The 19,352-nt window shown below is 53.8% G+C and overlaps 1 protein-coding gene across 1 annotated transcript; it reads right to left on the bottom strand.

The window, feature by feature from the left end:
- Nucleotides 1–382: 382 nt before the first annotated feature.
- LOC310888018 (dynactin subunit 2-like) lies at nt 383–19,052 on the bottom strand (the record flags this gene model as incomplete). Its single annotated transcript, XM_083814346.1, has 12 exons — nt 383–711; nt 798–889; nt 994–1,096; nt 1,211–1,282; nt 1,460–1,537; nt 1,837–1,875; nt 1,954–2,019; nt 2,104–2,251; nt 2,365–2,525; nt 2,608–2,706; nt 18,097–18,936; nt 19,044–19,052. 12 exons carry the CDS (start codon nt 19,050–19,052, stop codon nt 625–627), a joined length of 1,794 nt encoding a protein of 597 aa, XP_083670472.1. The 3' UTR covers nt 383–624.
- Between the last annotated feature and the right edge of the window lie 300 nt (nt 19,053–19,352).

The following is a 19,352-nucleotide window of genomic DNA, read 5'->3' as shown; positions in this document are numbered from 1 at the left end:
GGGACCTGATGACATCCATCTTGCCAATTTATGCCTAAAACAATGCATTTCCAGCGCCCATCCTTTCACCTTACTCTGTTTAACAGGACGAAAGCAGCCGTCCAAAGCTGTATTATTTTCTCCCCTTTCTCAAAAGCATCCTCTCCTGTGTTGCCCCACACGACGATGTCTTCAACGTACTGCAGGTGTTGAGGAGAAATATTTCTTCACTGGTAGGACAAGGGCTAATGGTTTTAAACTAAAAAAAAGCGTAAGAAAAGTGTAGCTGGAGCTACGCTGGGGGTGCTTGGAGGGCTTGCATGCGCAGTAGAAGCTGCATTTCAAACAGCCCAGCTGGGCCCTGCTCGTGTCCCGCAGCCCGAAGGAGAGGCCAGCACGGACACGCTTTGAACCAGGACATTTATTGGGGTAAATCCAGGTTGGGGGAGCAGTGACCCACCCCTGGGTGCTAATGGGGGGCTGGGAAGGGCCCCTCCACAGCCCCGTTCTGCGCAGGGGAGCACGGCCAGCTATACACAAACAGGGACTGCTACTTGCAGGCAGAGGGAGTGATTCCCAGGGGATCACAATGTCGGGGGGGGGGGGGGGGAATGCAGATGCTCAGGGAGGTGCTCCAGGGTGCTCTCACTTTTGCAGCCGCTTGATGCGGGCTTCTATGTCAGCAAAGTTGTCCTCTACAATGGCCAGGTTTTCCTTCATCGTCTTCTGGACCTGCAGGGGGGTCAGTGGGGAAGGGATTGAGCAGGGCGGACAGGATGGGGACCCCTCCCACCCCAGCACATGCTGCTGAGACTCACCTCTGCCAGCAGCACGGTGTTGTCCTTGAGAGCACCAGCTATCTCCTGCTGCGTGGTGTCCAGGTGCACAAGGACCTGCCCAAACTGTGTGGCTGGGAAGGAGGTGAAAACTCAGCACTGGAGGGCCCCCAGACCCCAGTATCTCCCTTGTCACGCCACGCCACTGTCCCCAGCATCCCCATTCCTTGCCCCTCACCTTGCTCGTGCAGGTCCCTGAGGGTCAGCAGTCGCTGCACTACATCGGGCAGGCTGCTGGCCACGGGGTCCCAGCGCTGCATCATCTCATAGACCTGGTGGATCTGGGGCAAGGGGCGGAAAGCAAGAAAGGAGGGCGTAAGCACAGTCTGCAGGGCGATTCTGCATAAGCCCCCCATGCTGTGGTTGCTTTGGGGGGCCCTCCCTGCTGCTCTTACCTTGCTCTGGGTGTCAGCGTCTTGCACAACGGCCTTGTGCTTGGCGATTTCGTTCACCTTCGCCAGGACGCTCTGCGGAGGGGGGGAAGCAGATGTGACACCCCAAATCCAGCAGGGTCCACCCCAATTTCATAGCCTCTGCGGGTGCCCTCCCATGGCCCCATGCCATCCTCTGGTGGGGCCAGCGGGCCCAGTGCTGGCTGGGGGCTGCGGGACTCATCCCCACCTCCCTCCGCCTCAGGCCCTCACCTGCAGCCGGGCCTCCACTTGGTCCAGCACAGCCACGTCCAGGATGTTCACTTTGGCTTGGAGGATCTGCACGGTCTCCTGGGGAAGGAGAACAGGGTGTGTATGGGGTGCCTGGGCATGAGGGAACGGCTTAAAGCTGCACCAGGGGAAGTTCAGGCTGGGTATTAGGACAGAAAATCTTCACTGAGAGGGTGGTCGAGCAGCAGAGCAGGCTCCCCAAGCAGGGGGTCATGGCCTCAATCCTGCTGGTGTTTGAGAAGCATTTGGACAACGCTCTCAGATTTATGGTTTAATTCTTAGTGTGGAGCCAGGAGTTCGACCCAAGGGTCTTCATGGGTCCCTTCCAACTCAGGCTATTCTAGGATTCTAGGACTCACCACGAGGCTGGTCCCCTTCAGCCCGACCAACAGCGGGTTCTGTGGGGAGGAAAATCACATCAGTGGGGCAGGATGGAGGGCAGGGGAGCGGCAGGGCTGGAGCTCCTGGCTCCTTACCTGGCTGTCAGGCTCGTACCGCACCATCACCTCCAGCTGTGCCAGCCGCTTCTCCAGCTCCGCAATCTGGAAACGAGGGAAGCGAGGGCTGAGAGGGCAGGACAGCCCATTTTGGGGTCAAACGCTGTGACTCCCCCTCCGCACGCTCACCTTGGCAGCCTGGGAGAACTGGTCCTGCTCTGGCCTCCAGTACAGCTCAAAGGTGAGCGTGTCCCCGGTGGGGGCTGGCGCCTTGGCGGGGCTCTTCCCTGCCGCTGTCTTCTTGCACTTCGCCACCTCCAGCTGCTGCAACAGGCGCCTGGGCGAGGGGAAAAGGTGGGCACGCTGCCCTGGTACCGCCTCGCGGGGATGCTGGCATCCTCCCCCTGCTGCCCCCCGCTTCCCAAGCTGCGGCCACGAGCCCACACTCACTTGGCCAGCGCGCCTTCGGGGTCTGCGAAGTCGATGGCTGCGGCAGGGCCCAGCAGCTTCTCCAGGTGGCTGGAGACCAGCTGCTGCTTCAGGCCCTCCACCTGCCTGGCCAAGGCCATGGGCGTCAGCTCCTCCTCGGCCGCCGACTCCTTCACCGCGCTCTGTGCAGGGGGGGACAGGCAGCAGTGTCAGCCCCCGGGGACGATCTGCCCGCAGGTGCCAAACGGCAGGGGTGGTGCTCACCTGGATCTGCTCCACCTCCCGGACCAGCTCCTGCACCTCGTGCTGCAGCCGCTGGTACCGCTGCTGAGGAGTCTCTTTGGCACCAACGCCCTCACCGTGCTGCAGAGAGATGAAAGGGGGAGGGGAGAGGGAAAGGAGAGGGGTGTCACGGGGGCTCGGGGCCTGCCCACGGCACCAGGGATCTGGCAGTGCTGGGACACCGGGACCCAACTCCCCTGGGCGGTACCCGTGCCTGTGCAAGGAAAGGAATCGACCAGAAAAACCAAGTAGCTGAGTCCCTCTGTTAGTAATAGAAGATGAAATAATACAATATTGCTTAATATGTTACATTTGCGATGTACTGTTCCGGGGCTGCGCTTGGAAGATACAAAATATATGTGCAAGGGCAGCATGAGAGAATGCACCCATTCATGAGGAGGAGTAAGGAGGATTAAAAGAATGCTCCATTTGCAAGACATCTAGATAACTGGGGCTTCTTGGACCCTGGGAACTGGGTCAAACCAACCTTGCGGTTTGGACTGAGACCAAGGGCTCAGAGAGCGTGCGTGAGAAGGAAAGGTTAAAAAGTTCAACTCTGATGAAGACATCTTACCTCATCCCGACGACCACCCGGACGACCACCAGAGAGTAGTAGGCAAGCGCAGAAGGACTGATAAGATAATTAGCATACGAAGCGAGGCTAGGCGGAGCTAGGAAATGAATATGCATAGATGAGTTGTGAAACCTAATGCATATGTAATATCTTAGGAGATAAAAGAGAACTAAGAGAACAAATCAGACGAAGTTAGATTTGGGCAGGCATGCCCCTAACTTCCGGCGCCTAATAAAGCACCTTCATATAATCACTTTTTTGGATTATGTGTCTTCATGAACGCTAAAATTTTGGCGACCCAGATGGGACCTCGTGGGCACTGCTGAGGTGGCTCACGAACTGATCACGCTCCAGCCGGCACCGAGGAGTTTCTCGGGGAGCCATCGGCCGCGACCGACCCCCGCTGCTCACAACGTACCAATTGTGAGAAACACTCCGTAGCCAATAACTTAGGCTCAGGCGAGGATCTCAGTGAAGTAGTAATTTATTCGCGATTGCAATGGCGGGCGCCCCACAAGCAGGAGAGCGCACCTACTAGTTCCAAAACACAGTTTATATACTTTTTGATGACAGGACCCTCCCCTGTTTCCCCACTGGAGTGGGTAATCCAGGTTCACAATCTATCTGATGCTTCACAGACAATGCCTGGCCTTCAGTTGCCGGCCTGTTTTGGAGATGGTAATGTTTTCTCCCCTTATCTGGCTTGACTTAACACAGTGATTTTCACCTGATTGCTCTAAGGAGGCTGGTTGTCTGCATTTTACGAGGTCACCTGCTGAGCTTTCTTATCGCTGTAAGCACATCTCAATACCACATTCTTTCCTTCTAAACAACGTAACACTGCAAAAACAACATTTCTATTCCCACAAAGATTAGGAAAAGATAGTAAAAACCTGCAATGAAAAGTTTTGCATGGAAATTGAAACAAGGGACAGTAATTAATATAAATAAATAAAAGGGAATGGGAAATCAAGGAAATGGGTAATATCCAAAACAAAGACATTTTAAAGAAAGCCTCCTTGGGTGTACATTGGCACACTGCAAGGATATTGTCGGAACGGGGAGTGGGGGGGGTGCGGAAAGCAAGAGGACTTCCACTAAGTATTGCAATCAATTGTGGCCACTGTATAAACTAAATGGCCACTTTATGGATCAAACTAAATGGCCACTTTATGGATCAATCGACTGTAACAGTGTCTTGCAATTAATGTTGTTCTTGAGGAGAGAAGGAAAATAGGATGAAATGTTGTATACTGATATGTTGTTTCAGCATCTTGGAGGGAAAAGGTATGGAATTAAGTTGGCCCCTGACTGAGCCTTTGGTGTTGGCATTAGAAAAGTACAGGCTAGAGGAAGATAAAGGAAGTGTTAAAAGGGTTGTTGAAGGTGTTAAAGGTTGTGTGGCATGTAGTATCTAACAGAGCTGTTTGAAGTTGAATGAGCAGGGGAAGAGGATGTAGGAACGTTAATAGTTCCGCCTCAACCCGAGGCTGAGATCTCAAAATCACGGGTGTGAGCCCTCTGGGGCAGAGGGACCATGATGGGTCCCAGAGAGTTGTCATGGAAACAGAAAAGCAGCTAACTCTTAAAACAACCTGAGTTCATGTGTGAGCTCAGATTGCCAATGGGACCGCTCAGGGAACTTTCAACCATTGCATTCCCCTGACCGACCCCTTCCCCACCCCCCCACCCCCCCCCCCCGAGACCCTTACCACCCTGGAAATTATGTAAATACCAAAATCTGGTTAAATTGGGAATTGAGAATCTGTTCCAAGAAGGTCCAAAAGAAAACCCTATGGAATTTTTGAATTTCTGGACCAACTTTGAAATGCAATGGGAAAAAAAAAAAAAAAGACAGAAAATTTGGACCTGGCTTCAGAAAACAAACAGAGGCAATTGGCTAGCCTCTTTCTAGGGCAATCAGCCCCTGATATCAGAAGGAATTTGTCTTAGGCTGCAGGATAAACTTACAACAGTCAGAAATGACGGGGACCTGGGGCATCTACCCTAGCAGGTCCACTAGTTGAAATAAAGCTAGGAAACGAAGACAGGGGCTTGAATTTTTTTGTTGTTGTTGGTTACAGGAGCTTCTTTCTCTGTGTTAATTAGTCTGTAAATGTAATAGGAGCAACATATTCAGTGTTAAATAGTTTAAAAGGACGATTAGGAACTAAGACAACTACAATAATTGGAGCCACAGGGAAGGAGGAGGAACGGCCATTCTTACAACCCCTTGATTTGCGTTTTGGGGGTAAGGAACTAACCCATGAATTTTTGTATGTACCAGAATGCCCGATTCCACTCTTGGGACGAGATCTATTAGCTAAATTAGATGCAACAATAACCTTTGAGGATGGAGAATTAATAATGAAGGTACCTGAGTCCAAAGTAGGCCAAATCCTAATGACCAAAGATAAACCCTTTGTTAATATTCCAAGAGAAGTAGAAAATGCAGTTAGAGCAACAGTACGGGAAACAGACGTACCAGGGAAGTCGAAACTGGCACAACTGGTAAAGGTGGAATTAAAGGAAAGAGCCAAACCTGTTTGAATCAAACAATATCCACTTAAGATAGAAGCTAGGCAGGGGATAGTGAAAATTATTGACAAATTTCTCAACTATCAGATTTTGGAAGAATGTAAATCGGAATACAATACTCCAATTTTTCCAGTAAAGAAGCGGAATGGCAAATATAGATTGGTACAAGATCTTAGAGCAATAAATGAAATAACAAAGGACATTCAGCCGGTAGTGGCTAATCCTTACACATTGTTAACATCTGTGAGAGAGAAATATAAATGGTTTACTGTGATAGATTTAAAGGACGCCTTCTTTTGCATACCTCTTGATAAAGATAGTAGAAAATTATTTGCCTTCGAATGGGAAAATCCTCAGAGTGGACGAAAGACACAATTAACTTGGACAAGACTCCCACAAGGCTTCAAGAATAGCCCGACCCTCTTTGGAAGCCAGCTGGCCAAGGACCTGGAAATCTGGACAACGCAAGGACAAATACAGGTACCCAGAAGTCAGTATTTGTTGTTACAATATGTAGATGATAGTTTGATTGCCACAGAGAACGAGTCGCTCTGCACCCAAACAACCATCGAAATTTTAAATCAGTTAGGAACGGGTGGTTATAAGGTTTCAAAGGAAAAAAGCACAAATAGTTTGCTCAACTGTAACATATTTGGGGTGTGAGATTTCCCAGGGACAAAGAAGTCTGGGTGTCAATAGGATAAAAGCTATATGCACCATCCCGGAACCTCAAAATCTCCATGAGCTAAGGGCCTTCTTAGGAATGGCTGGCTGGTGCAGATTATGGATAATGGATTATGGACTCATAGCTAAGCCCCTTTATGAAGCTCAGAAGGCACAGGATTTTATTTGGGGAAAAATACAGAAAGAAGCTTTCAAGAAACTTAAAGACGCCCTAATGAAGTCACCAGCTTTGGGCCTACCAGATTTATCAAAAGATTTCCAGTTATTTGTACATGAAAGACAACGACTAGCACTAGGGGTACTAACCCAGCGACTGGGAAGCTGGAAAAGACCTGTGGGATACATTTCTAAGCAACTGGATGCTGTAAGTGCAGGATGGCCCTCATGTTTGCGGGCAGTAGCGGCAACAGTTCTCTTAATCCAGGAAGCAAGGAAACTTACCTTGGGAAAACGTATTGAAGTTTTTGTACCACATATGGTAACAACTGTTTTAGAACAAAAGGGGGGCCACTGGTTATCACCCAGCCGAATGATGAAATATCAGGCAATACTAACTGAACAAGATGACGTAACCTTGAAAACAACTAACCTGTTAAATCCAGCAGTATTTCTAGGAACTGTTCCAGAAGAAGGACCGTTGGAACACAAATGTGTGGAAATAATCGAGCATACCCATGCCAGCCGCGAGGATTTGAAGGGTGTACCCCTTGAAAGGTATGACTGGGAACTTTTTACTGATGGTAGTAGTTTTGTGGAGAATGGAACACGATATGCAGGGTATGCAGTAACAACCCTGAAGACAGTAATCGAAGCAAAACCTTTACCACCTGAAACATCAGCACAGCGAGCGGAACTGATAGCCCTAACTCGAGCACTGGAACTGAGTAAAGGAAAGATGGTAAATATTTGGACAGATTCAAAGTACGCTTTTGGAGTAGACCATGTTCATGGAGCATTATGGAAAGAAAGAGGGCTGTTGTCCTCACAAGGGGCCAATATAAGATATCAAGAGGAGGTGTTAAATTTGATAAATGCGGTACAAAAACCAAAACAAGTGGCTATTATGCACTGTAAAGCCCATCAAGGAGGAACCTCGAAAATATCAGAAGGGAATCGGCTGGCAGATCGAGCAGCTCGACAAATTGCTCGGGAGGTGTGGAATGTAATGGCTTTGGTACCACTCAAGGTAGGCCCCACTCGTCTTAATCTTCCCAAGAAACCAAGATATTCGCCAGAGGATGAGAAATTAGCAAATCTCCTGAAGGCCCGAAAGAACTCTGATGGATGGTATGTAACCGCTACGGGCCAGGTAGTAATACCCCCCTTGGTGATGCGAGAAATACTTCAGACAAGACATAATGACTGTCACTGGGGTGCAGAGGCAATGGTAACATTTTTAAAACGTAGCATTGTCTCGACACATATGTTAACAATGGCAAAATCAGTAATGTCAAAGTGTGAGATTTGTCTGAAAAATAATCCAGTAGCAAGAAAACATGCTGAGATGGGAAGAGTTAGAGTAGGAATAGAACCAGGAGATTACTGGCAAGCTGATTTTTGTAGAGTTACCTAGGACTAGGGGATATAGGTATTTGTTAGTAGGGGTTGACACCTTTTCCGGATGGCCAGAAGCCCTTCCCTGTCGCACCAATCAAGCTAAAGAGACAGCAAAATGGTTACTGCGGGAAATCATTCTGAGATTTGGGGTACCATTAGGAATATCCTCGGATAGGGGACCCCACTTTGTTGCATCTGTGGTTAAAGACGTAAGCCGGCTCTTAGGAATTTCTTGGAATTTACATACTGCATGGAGACCCCAATCTAGTGGACAGGTAGAAAGGATGAACCAGACTCTAAAGGGACAGATCAGTAAAATCTGCCAGGAAGCCAAAGTACAAAGTACAAACAGCCAGCGATGGAACTTGGACTACACACCTGCCGATAGATGGGGAAGTAAAAGCAATAACTCTAGGACTCCCTCCCCACACTGTGTCCAATATGGAAAAAGTCTCCTTTTAAGGGAAAGTTGGAAACCCTACAAATTAGTAGGGCAAAAAGAAGTTTAGAAGAAGGGGCAGATGAAGATATATGGCATGAACCCTCGGGTGGAGTAAAATTCAGTTGGGCGTTAGAATCTCTATTTGCACAGGTAGCTACTTATCGAAATAGGGAAATGATTTATAAACTTACAGGACAAGTGAGTAGGCTCGCGAGAGCCACGAAAGAAGGCTTTAGAGACCTTAATATCCAACTACAAGCTACAACTAAAATGGTGCTACAAAATCGATTGGCATTAGATACACTGTTATTAAAGGAACATGGAGTATGCGGATTTCTAAAAGATCATCTTGATCATTGCTGCATCCACATTTCAAATGTGACTATTGATGTAGAACATGTCATAGAACAACTGGCTTGAGTGGAACAAGATGCAGAGCAGGAAGAGAAAGATATGACAACAAGCTGGTTGGATAACATTTTTAGTGGATGGAATATTAGTAATTGGGTTAAGTCCTTACTGGAGACGATAATTATATTGGTGATTGTAGGGGTACGAATTTAGTTAACATTTATAATGCTGAAAAGTCTGATCCTAAGGAAGACAACCTGGAATTGGACAGTGATGCAAACCATTGCTCGGCATATGGAACCACATCCGCAATACCCTCCACCGGCATATAACGACTTCGGATTTCAGAGAAAGAATCTGAGGAACCCAGGAGGCGAAATGGAATGAAAACCGAATAGACAAAATCGGTTCCAGATCAAGTGAACCCAACCAGAAGAGCGAATGTAACATAAAGCAGAAGTGGTGGACTTATGAAATGTTGTGACAATCCTAATCTTTGTAATTTTCTTGATGCGTAATGTTGTAATTTTCCTTGAATATGTTATTGGTGAGCACTGAGTGTAAAACATTTTAGTTAGTTAGTGAAAGCATTTGCTCTCCTCGAAAGGAGTGAAATACTTTCAAAGGGGGGAAATGTTAGTAATAGAAGATGAAATAATACAATATTGCTTAATATGTTACATTTGCGATGTACTGTTCCGGGGCTGCGCTTGGAAGATACAAAATATATGTGCAAGGGTAGCGTGAGAGAATGCACCGATTCATGAGGAGGAGTAAGGAGGATTAAAAGAATGCTCCATTTGCAAGACATCTAGATAACTGGGGCTTCTTGGACCCTGGGAACTGGATCAAACCAACCTTGCGGTTTGGACTGAGACCGAGGGCTCAGAGAGCATGCGTGAGAAGGAAAGGTTAAAAAGTTCAACTCTGATGAAGACATCTTACTTCATCCCGACGACCACCCGGACGACCACCAGAGAGTAGTAGGCAAGCGCAGAAGGACTGATAAGATAATTAGCATATGAAGCGAGGCTAGGCGGAGCTAGGAAATGAATATGCATAGATGAGTTGTGAAACCTAATGCATATCACAGAATCGTCTAGGTTGGAAGAGACCTCCAAGATCATCTAGTCCAACCTCAGCCCTAACACTAACAAGTCCTCCACTAAACCATCTCACTAAGGGCTACATCTAAACGTCTTTTAAAGACCTCCAGGGATGGTGACTCAACCACCTCCATTGGAATGGGCAGTCCATTCCAATGCCTAACAACCCTTTCAGTAAAGAAGTTCTTCCTAACATCCAACCTAAACCTCCCCTGGCGCAACTTTAGCCCATTGCCCCTCGTCCTGTCACCAGGCACGTGGGAGAATAGACCAACCCCCACCTCTCTACAGCCTCCTTTAAGGTACCTATAGAGAGCGATGAGGTCTCCCCTGAGCCTCCTCTTCTCCAGGCTAAACAACCCCAGCTCCCTCAGCCGCTCCTCGTAAGACTTGTTCTCCAGACCCCTCACCAGCTTCGTCGCCCTTCTCTGGACTCTCTCGAGCACCTCCGTGTCCTTCTTGTAACGAGGGGCCCAAAACTGAACACAGTACTCGAGGTGCGGCCTCACCAGAGCCGAGTACAGGGGGACAATCACCTCCTTAGACCTGCTGGCCACACTGCTTCTTATGCAAGCCAGGATGCTGTTGGCCTTCTTGGCCACCTGAGCACACTGCTGGCTCATATTCAGCTGCCTATCAACCAGTACTCCCTGGTCCCTCTCCGCCAGGCAGCTTTCCAACCACTCATCTCCCAGCCTGTAGCGCTGCTTGGGGTTGTTACGCCCCAGATGCAGGAGCCGGCACTTGGCCTTGTTGAACTTCATGCAGTTGACCTCAGCCCATCGGTCCAGCCTATCCAGATCCTCCTGCAGAGCCTTCCTTCCCTCGAGCAGATCGACACACGCACCTAACTTGGTGTCATCTGCAAACTTACTGAGGGTGCACTCGATCCCCTCATCCAGTCATCGATAAAGATATTAAAGAGGACCGGCCCCAGCACTGAGCCCTGGGGGACTCCACTAGTAACCGGCCTCCAACTGGATTTGTCTCCATTCACCACAACTCTTTGGGCCCGGCCATCCAGCCAGTTTTTAACCCAACAAAGCGTACGCCAGTCCAAGCCACGAGCAGCCAGTTTCTTGAGGAGAATGTTGTGGGAGACGGTGTCAAAAGCCTTACTGAAGTCAAGGTAGATCACATCCACAGCCTTCCCCTCATCCACCAAGCGCGTCACTTGGTCATAGAAGGAGATCAGGTTCGTCAGGCAGGACCTACCTTTCATAAACCCATGCTGACTGGGCCTGATTGCCTGGTTGCCCTGCAAGTGCCGCGTGATGACACTCAAGATAATCTGCTCCATGAGCTTCCCTGGCACTGAGGTCAAGCTAACAGGCCTATAGTTCCCCGGGTCTACCCTCCGGCCCTTCTTGTAGATGGGCGTCACGTTTGCTAGCCGCCAGTCGACTGGGACCTCCCCTGATAGCCAGGACTGCCGACAAATAATGGAAAGCGGCTTGGACAGCTCCTCCGCCAGTTCGCTCAGTACCCTCGGGTGGATCCCATCCGGCCCCATCGACTTGTGTACATCCAAGTGTTGTAGCAGGTCGCCAACCATTTCCTCATGGATAGCGAGGGCTACATCCTGCTCCCCATCCCCTTCCACCAGCTCATGGTACCAGGTATCCAGAGAACAACCGGTCTTGCCGCTAAAGACTGAGGCAAAGAAAGCATTGAGCACCTCAGCCTTTTCCTCATCTTTTGTAACTAAGTTTCCCCCCGCATCCAGTAAAGGATGGAGATTCTCCTTAGTCCTCCTTTTTGTGTTGATGTATTTGTAAAAACGTTTTTTGTTATCTTTAACGGCAGTAGCCAGATTGAGCTCCAGATGAGCTTTGGCCTTTCTAATTTTGTCCCTGCACAGCCTCGCAACATCCTTATAGTCCTCTTGAGTAGCCCGCCCTCTTTTCCAAAGATTATAAACCCTCCTTTTTCTCCTAAGCTCGAGCCAGAACTCTCTGCTCAGCCAGGCCGGTCTAGTTCCGTGTCGGCTCGTCTTTGGGCACGGGGGGACAGACCGCTCCTGAGCCATTAAGATTTCCTTCTTGAGGAGTGCCCAGCCTTCCTGGACTCCTTTGCCCTTCAGAGCCTCCTCCCAAGGGACTCTGCCAACCAGTGTCCCGAACAGCTCAAAGTCAGCCCTCCGGACGTCCAAGACAGCGGTTTTACTGGTCCCCTTCCTGACTTCGCCAAGAATAGAGAACTGAACCATTTCGTGGTCACTCTGCCCAAGACAGCTCTCGACCACCACATCTCCCACCAGTCCGTCACTGTTTGTGAACAGAAGGTCTAGCGGGGCACCTCCCCTGGTAGGCTCTCTAACCAGCTGCGTCAGGAAGCTATCTTCCACGCTCTCCAGAAACCTCCTAGACTGCTTTCTCTGGGCTGTGTTGTGCTTCCAGGATATGTCTGGCAAGTTGAAGTCCCCCACGAGAACAAGCGCTGACGATTTTGCGTTTTCTGCCAGCTGCCTGTAGAACTCCTCATCAGTCTCCTCATCCTGGTTCGGTGGTCTATAACAGACCCCCACCAGGATGCTTGCCTTGTTGGCCTTCCCTCTGATCCTAACCCATAGGGACTCAACCTTATCATTCCCAGCCTCGAGTTCCTCAACGTCAAAACACTCTCTAATATAGAGAGCCACACCACCACCCCTTCTGTGCTGCCTGTCCCTTCTGAAGAGCCTATAGCCAGACATTGCAGCTCTCCAGTCACGAGAGTGGTCCCACCACGTTTCCGTGATGGCAACCAAGTCATAGCCTTCCCGCTGCACGATGGCTTCCAGCTCCTCCTGTTTGTTACCCATGCTGTGTGCATTAGTGTAGATGCACTTCAGTCGGGCCATTGCCTTCTTCCCCGGCTTTGCCATTGTTCCCCCCGGCACAGCTCCAACAAGCCTTCTTTCAGCCCCATCCCCCTTCTTTCCTAGTTTAAAGCCCTCTCAACGAGCCCTGCCGGCTCCTGGGCTAGGATCCGTTTTCCCCTTAGAGATAGGGACCCGTCTGCGGCCATCAGGCCGGGTGCCGAGTAAAGCGCCCCATGGTCAAAAAACCCAACATTTCTGTGTTGGCACCAGCCTCTGAGCCACGTGTTAATCAGGTGGGCTTTCCGTGTCCTCTCGGTACCCCTCCCTGCTACTGCAGGGATAGACGAAAACACCACCTGTACTCCCGCTCCATCCACTAACCGTCCCAGTCCCCTAAAGTCCCGTTTGATAGCCTTCAGGCTTCTCTCATCAATATCATCACTGCCAGCCTGGACTATCAAAAGAGGGTAGTAGTCAGAGGGGGGAACCAGGTTGGGAAGCTTCCTGGCAACATCCCTGACCCTGGCCCCAGGGAGGCAGCAGACTTCCCTACGGGTAGGGTCAGGTCGACAAATAGGACCCTCTGTTCCCCTGAGAAGGGAGTCGCCTACTACGATCACCCTTCTGTCTTTCTTGGTGGAGGCAGTCTTGAGGCGTGGAGTCGGCTTCCTCGCCCTAGGCATCCTCCTGGGTAGACTTTCTACCTCGTCCTCACCCACCGGTCTCTCAAGCTCCAGGGCCTCAAATCTGTTACGTAAGGGCACCTGGGAAGGTGGGGCCGGTAGGGGGGGGCGTTGCCTGAAAGGTCGAGCAGGGACCTGTCTCCATCCCTCCTCAACTTCTAGGTCCCCTCCCTCTGCCCGACAGCAACAGGGCAGGGGGTCCATCCCTATTTGGGGTGTCTCACCCTGCTACCTCTCCTTCAGGCCCTGCAGGGAGTCGCTCCACCAGTCTATCTCCCGCTCACGCTCCCTAAGAGCCCTCAACCTCTCCACCTCCTCTTTGAGTTCTGCCACCAGGCGGACCAGGTCATCCACCTGCTCGCACCTCACACACACGGTGCCTCTGCCTCCCTCAGATGGCAGCAACAGGCTCAGACAGTCCCTGCACCCAGAGACCTGAACTGCCGCATTGTTGAGCAGGTGGTCAGTCTGGGTGGCCACAGACTCTCTAGAGAGAGCGCTCTGCCTGGTGAAGACCATCGCAGCCCAGCTAGCAGTCGACAGCCGTTAAAGGTGTTGTTCTTATGGGCGGGGGGAAACTCTGCCCTGTCCGCCCCCCCTGCTCGCCCTGCCTGCGCGCACTGCCGTGCAAACTGCCGCGCCCACCCTTCTGACGTGCCCCGCCCTGTTTGCCCGCCTTGGTCGCTGCGCTCCTGGTCGCTCGCGCTCCCTAGGGGCTGCTTTTGAACGGCCGGGGAGGGGGCGCTGCTGGCTCCGCCTACGCCTCGTCAGCCTCCCTCGCGGAGGCTGCCGGGTCCTGGCGGCTCCCTCGAGCGGCCTCGATGTCGGAAAAAAAGCCCTGCCTGTCCCGATCCCCCGCTCTCCTGCAGAACGCATCTGCCCCGGAGCCCATCGCCTCGGCAAGTGATATGTATATATGTATATATGTATAGAATATGTAATATCTTAGGAGATAAAGGAGAACTGAGAGAACAAATCAGACGAAGTTAGATTTGGGCGGGCATGCCCCTAACTTCCGGCGCCTAATAAAGCACCTTCATATAATCACTTTGTGGATTATGTGTCTTCATGAACGCTAACACCTCTACAGATAGGTAGGAGAAACGTCACGTTTGCAGGGCCCGGTCCTCCCAGGGGACTTCAACCCCCATCTGTCTGCTGGAGGGATAACACCGCCAGACATCAGTGATCCAGGAGGGTCCTGGGGTGTGCTGATGGCAGCTTCCTCAGCCAAGGGGTAAGGAGAGCCCACAAGGAGAGGCGCTGGGCTGGACCTCACACTCACCAGCACCGAGGTTCGCCGGCACCTTGAGCAGCTGCCGCTGCAGGTCCCACGCCTGGCGGGCGGCCTCGTCCCGCTGCTGCTGGAGCAGCTGCCTCAGCCCCCCCCCCACAGCGGGGGCGCCTCCCATGGCCCCCGCACCTCACGCACACGGCGTCTCCGCCGCCCTCGGAGGGCGGCAACAGGCCCAGGCCCTGCGGGCACCCGGAGGCCTGAAGCGCCGCGTGTTCGAGCGGGCGCTCAGTCTGGGCGGCCGCAGAGCGTCTGAAAAGAGCTCTCCGCCTCGTGATGACTGTGGCGGTTTACCCGTAGGTAGGCGGCCGGTAGCTGAGCTGTTCCCGGGAGCGCGGCGGAACGCTCTGCCCTGCCCGAGCGCAACCTGCCCGCACCAACGGCCGCGCCTCGCCCCGCTCCCTCCCCGTCGCGAGGGAGGCCCGGGAGGGGACGCTGCTGGCTCCGCCGACGCCTCGTCAGCCTCCCTCGCGATGGCTGCCGGGTCCCAGCGGCTCCCTCGGCTGCTTCGGGTGGCCTCGACGCCGCAGAAAAGCCCTGCCCGCCTCGATCCCCCGCTCCGTGGCAGAGCGCGCCTGCCCCGCTACCGGCCACCTCCCGCAGGAGAGGCCAGCACGGACACGCTTTGAACCAGGACATTTCCTGGGGTAAATCCAGGTACGGGGGCTCCCCGTAGCGCATGGGGCTGGGGCTCGAGGGGGGCCGGGGTCCCGCGTGGGTGCAGGGGCCGTGGGAGGCGCCCCCGCTGCAGGGGGGGCTGAGGCAGCGACCCCCGCATGGGTCCGGTCCCCGTGGGCTGTCCCCATCCGTAGGGCTCCCGTCCCACGGGGGGCGGTGGTCACGCGTGGGGCCTGGGTCCGCCCCCCATCCCCCGAGACCGCGCTCCCTGGGGTCCCCAGGTAGGGGGGAGCCCACCCGGAGAGCACCCCCCGTGGGGTGCGGGGCCCCTCTTCCCCGGCGCTGGGAGCTCCCCCCACAGGGGGCCGGGAGTCATGCGTGGGGGCAGCCCCCGCGTTCCGCCCTGCTCTGCCCGGGCAAAGCCGGCGGCAGCCCGGTGCCGAGCCTGGTGCCGAGCCCGGTGCCGAGCCCGGCCGTGCTGCGGTCATGCGAGCAGCCCGGGACACCCGTGGGCAGCTGGCATGGGTGGGGGCGGACCGATGCGGCTGCCCCGAGCCCTTTGAAGCTCGGTTCCCACTCCAGGAACCGGCGCCGGGGCTGGCTCCGCAGCTGCTGTGCCGCCGGCTCTGCCCCGGTGCTCCGGGCACGCAAAGGCTGCACCCGTGGGTTGCCGCCGTCCCGGGGTGCGAGGCCGTGGGTGACCCCCTCTGAACCCCTCCACCTTCACCTCCCTGCTCGTGGACCTGTGTGGCCGGGGTCTTTGGGCGGGTGGTCCCTGCGAGGGGCCCGGCAGGACTCCCCCCGACGCCACCGTCCCTCCGAGCTCCTCCGAGGTGGGTGAGCGTAGGAGCTCCCACCGCACCACCCAGCACCTTCCCCATCCTTCCCAGCCCCCGGGCGACTGTTTCGGTTGGGATCCAGCCACCCCTCTAGACCCTGCCTGGTCATCCCGTCCCCACCACGGTGGGTTTGGTGGGCTGCCTCTGCCTGGGATGGCCTCAGCCTTCCCCGCAGCAGCCCATACAGCGCTGTGCTCTGTACTTGTAGCTAGGCTACAACTGACTTGCTATTGCACCGATGTGTTTTGTCTACTGCTGAGCGGCGCTGGCACAGCACCAGGACTCCCACAGCGCCCTCCCTCTGCCACCCCCCAGCCCCAAATCCAGTGGCTTGCCCACCACCATGGGCAAGAGGTGCGGAGGGGGCATCGCCGGGGCGGCTGACCCCAAAAGACCAAAGGGATAGTCCATATGACCACGTAACGCTCAGCAATAAAAGCCATGGAAGGGGAGGGAGAAGGGGGGAGCTCTCGTTAGGGAAATGTCCGTCTCCCCACCAACCACGACGTGTATGGAGGCCCAGTTTCATGTTAGTGTGGGGGGTGGGGGGAAGGTGTTTTTGGTTTCTTTCCTTTGTTTCTCACTTCCCTACCTTGTTAGCAATAGGCAATAAATCTTACTCTCTCCCCACTCTGAGTCTGTTTTACCCGTCACGATAATTTTTGAGCGATCTCCCCCTCCTTATCTCAACCCTTGAGCCCTTTGTGTCGTATTTTCCCCCCCTTTCTCTTTGAGGAGGGGGAGTGAGAGAGCGGCTGAGGTGGAACTCGACCGCCCACCCAAGTAAAACCACCACACAGACACAAATTCCTTGGTCAAAAAGATTTATTCTGTCTCTGTTTCTTCCTTCCCCTTCTGCTGCAAGAACTTATTTCGATATCACTGTCTTGCAGGGGATAACATAGCTCTGAACTTGTCACCTGGCTGCTGTCTGAAACTTCTGTCGAAGTAGGGGAGAAAAGTCGTCTTCTGACAGGCTTCCGCTCCCTCACAGACCCGCCATGCTCGTCCACGTCTCCAGAGACGTGAACGTATTCTCCCCGAGCATGAGGAAGCTCTGCTTCGGGGCGCTCATTAGGACCCTCAACAGGATGGTGGCCCTGTTGAGCTACAAGTCTTTGAAGTTTTGGTGATTCTTGTCCCAGGGACTGCGGGACGAAGGACACATGCTCTGCTCCTGACTCTCCGTTCCCACCTACAGAGCCCTCACCTGAAACAGTGCAGCACCCAGGACCGTCGCGTGTGGCATCAGATGCCGAGCTGCTTGTGTAGAATCCCAGGATTTTGGCTGCCTTCTCAGAAGCATCAGAGCTGTCTTCATGGCTGCAGAGGTCATGGGACTGCTCTGCATAGGCCTGTGCTGTGGGAGGTGTCATTGCCTGGGGTAGTTCTGAGACGATAGGGCTGGATTTTTTTCTTTTCTCTTGCTCAAGTTGCTGAGAGAGCAGCTCCCATTGTTGACATTGGTGCTGATACTGCTGCTCTGATTCTCTCAGCTGCACTCGAGAGGCTTGCAGCTCTTCCTCACGTGTCCTTCTGAGCTCTGCCCAAGCCCTCTGCCAATGCTTAACTTCCTCTTCTTTTTTCTGCAGCATTAGCTTTGTTTCCTCGTGGTCCTGCTGCTGTTGTTGCGTCCTTTCTGCCGGTTGACTCATGGCTTTCAATTTGCAGTCGAGATCCTTCAGGAGCGTTTGAAGATGTTTGGCTGCTCCAACGGCAGCATTTCGCTGCTCTGTCGCTTGCACGAGTTTCTGCTTCAGAGCAGCGTTTTCAGATTCAATCTCCTCTATCCTCTCCTTCTGCCTGCGGAGCTGAGAAGTTTCCTGCGCGCGTCTGGCTTTTTCATTTCTCATCTCTGTCAGACACACTTTCAGCTCCTCGTACCTGTTCTTCAGCCTTGAACGTTCCTGATCCAGTTTCTTTTGCAGCTGAAGTTTTTTCCCAGCCTCGGTTTCCAATTGCCCTCTCTGCTGCTGGTCGACCTGCTCCGTCTTTGCAGCAGTCTTTCCAGACTTTGCAGCAAGCTCTTTCAGCTTCCTGGTTTTTTCTGTCAGATTCTTGGTAAGGAGGCCCAGCATACCAAGCTCCTGCTTGAGCCTCCCCGCCTTCTCCCTCGCTTCCACCAGGGAGCTCTCGTTCTTCAGGAAGCAGGTCTCCTCTTGAAGGACCATCCATTGCCTGGCCAGGTCCTTCAGGGCATTCTGCAGCTGCGCTTTCTGCTGCTCCAGGAACGGGCTGTCTCCGCTGCCAGGTGGACAGGCCTCTTGCTGCTCTGGGACCTGAACCCCAATGTCTCTGACAGATTTCCTGCTGCTCTGCCCTTCACCCCGCAGGTGAGCGTCTTCTGAGCTCGAGCAGGTTGTCCGCTGCCCTTCTCCACCACCAGCACCAGATGCACCGGAGCTCTTCGAAGAGCCGGGCCTGGTGGCTCCTGTGCCCAGGAGACTCTGCAGGCGGTGCTGGGCCGCGGCCCTGTCCCCGTTGTGGGAGGCAGGCGCCCCCCCCTCAGCCTTCTCCGGGATGTACTGAGAGGGGAGTTTCCTCCGCAGCTGCAGCTTCTCCTGGAGGTCCAGGATTTGGGCGGCCTGCTTGCTATCTGCCCGCCAGCAGAGCTGCCTGTTGACGTCCTGCTGCTTGCCGCGGGCCTCGCTGCCGCCGCTCCGGCCACGGTTCACGGGCACCTTGAACAGCTGCCGCTGCAGGTCCCGCACCTGGCGGACGGCCTCGTCCCACTGCTGCTGGAGCAGCTGCTGAGCCTGGCACCACTTGGTGTTCTCCTCACACAGCAGCTGACGGATCTCCGCTGCCTGCTGCTTCTGGAGCTGCTCCCACAGCCGCTGCAGCTCCCGCGCCCGCTCCTGCTCGCATTTGGAGCGTAGCTGCTTGGCCAGGAGCTGCCGCTGCTCCTCTGCCCTCTTCTTCATCTCACGGGCTTCATCAGCAAAGCGGCGCTGCAGCTCCTGGGAGCGGAGACGCTTGGCCTCCAGCTGGGCCCGCACTGCCTCCAGCTGGGCCCGCAGCGCCTCCAGCTGGGCCCGCAGCGCCTCCAGCTCCTGCCTGTGCTCCTCCTGCTGCACAGGCCTGCTGGGGGGTCGCGCTGGGCCCCGACGGGGCAAGGGGCGACCACGCGCCACAGGCCCCTGGCCCACGCCACCCCGGATCATGGCTTAAGGAATGCGAAATCGACGGTTTCACCAAACGCTGCCAGCAATAGCCACCAGCGATCGCGCGGCCTGGG

The sequence above is a fragment of the Anser anser genome (genome assembly GCF_964211835.1).
Source record: "Anser anser genome assembly, chromosome: 30".
Lineage (NCBI taxonomy): Eukaryota > Metazoa > Chordata > Aves > Anseriformes > Anatidae > Anser > Anser anser.
Note: the sequence above shows the minus strand (reverse complement) of the source record. Positions and strands in the feature narration are given on the sequence as shown.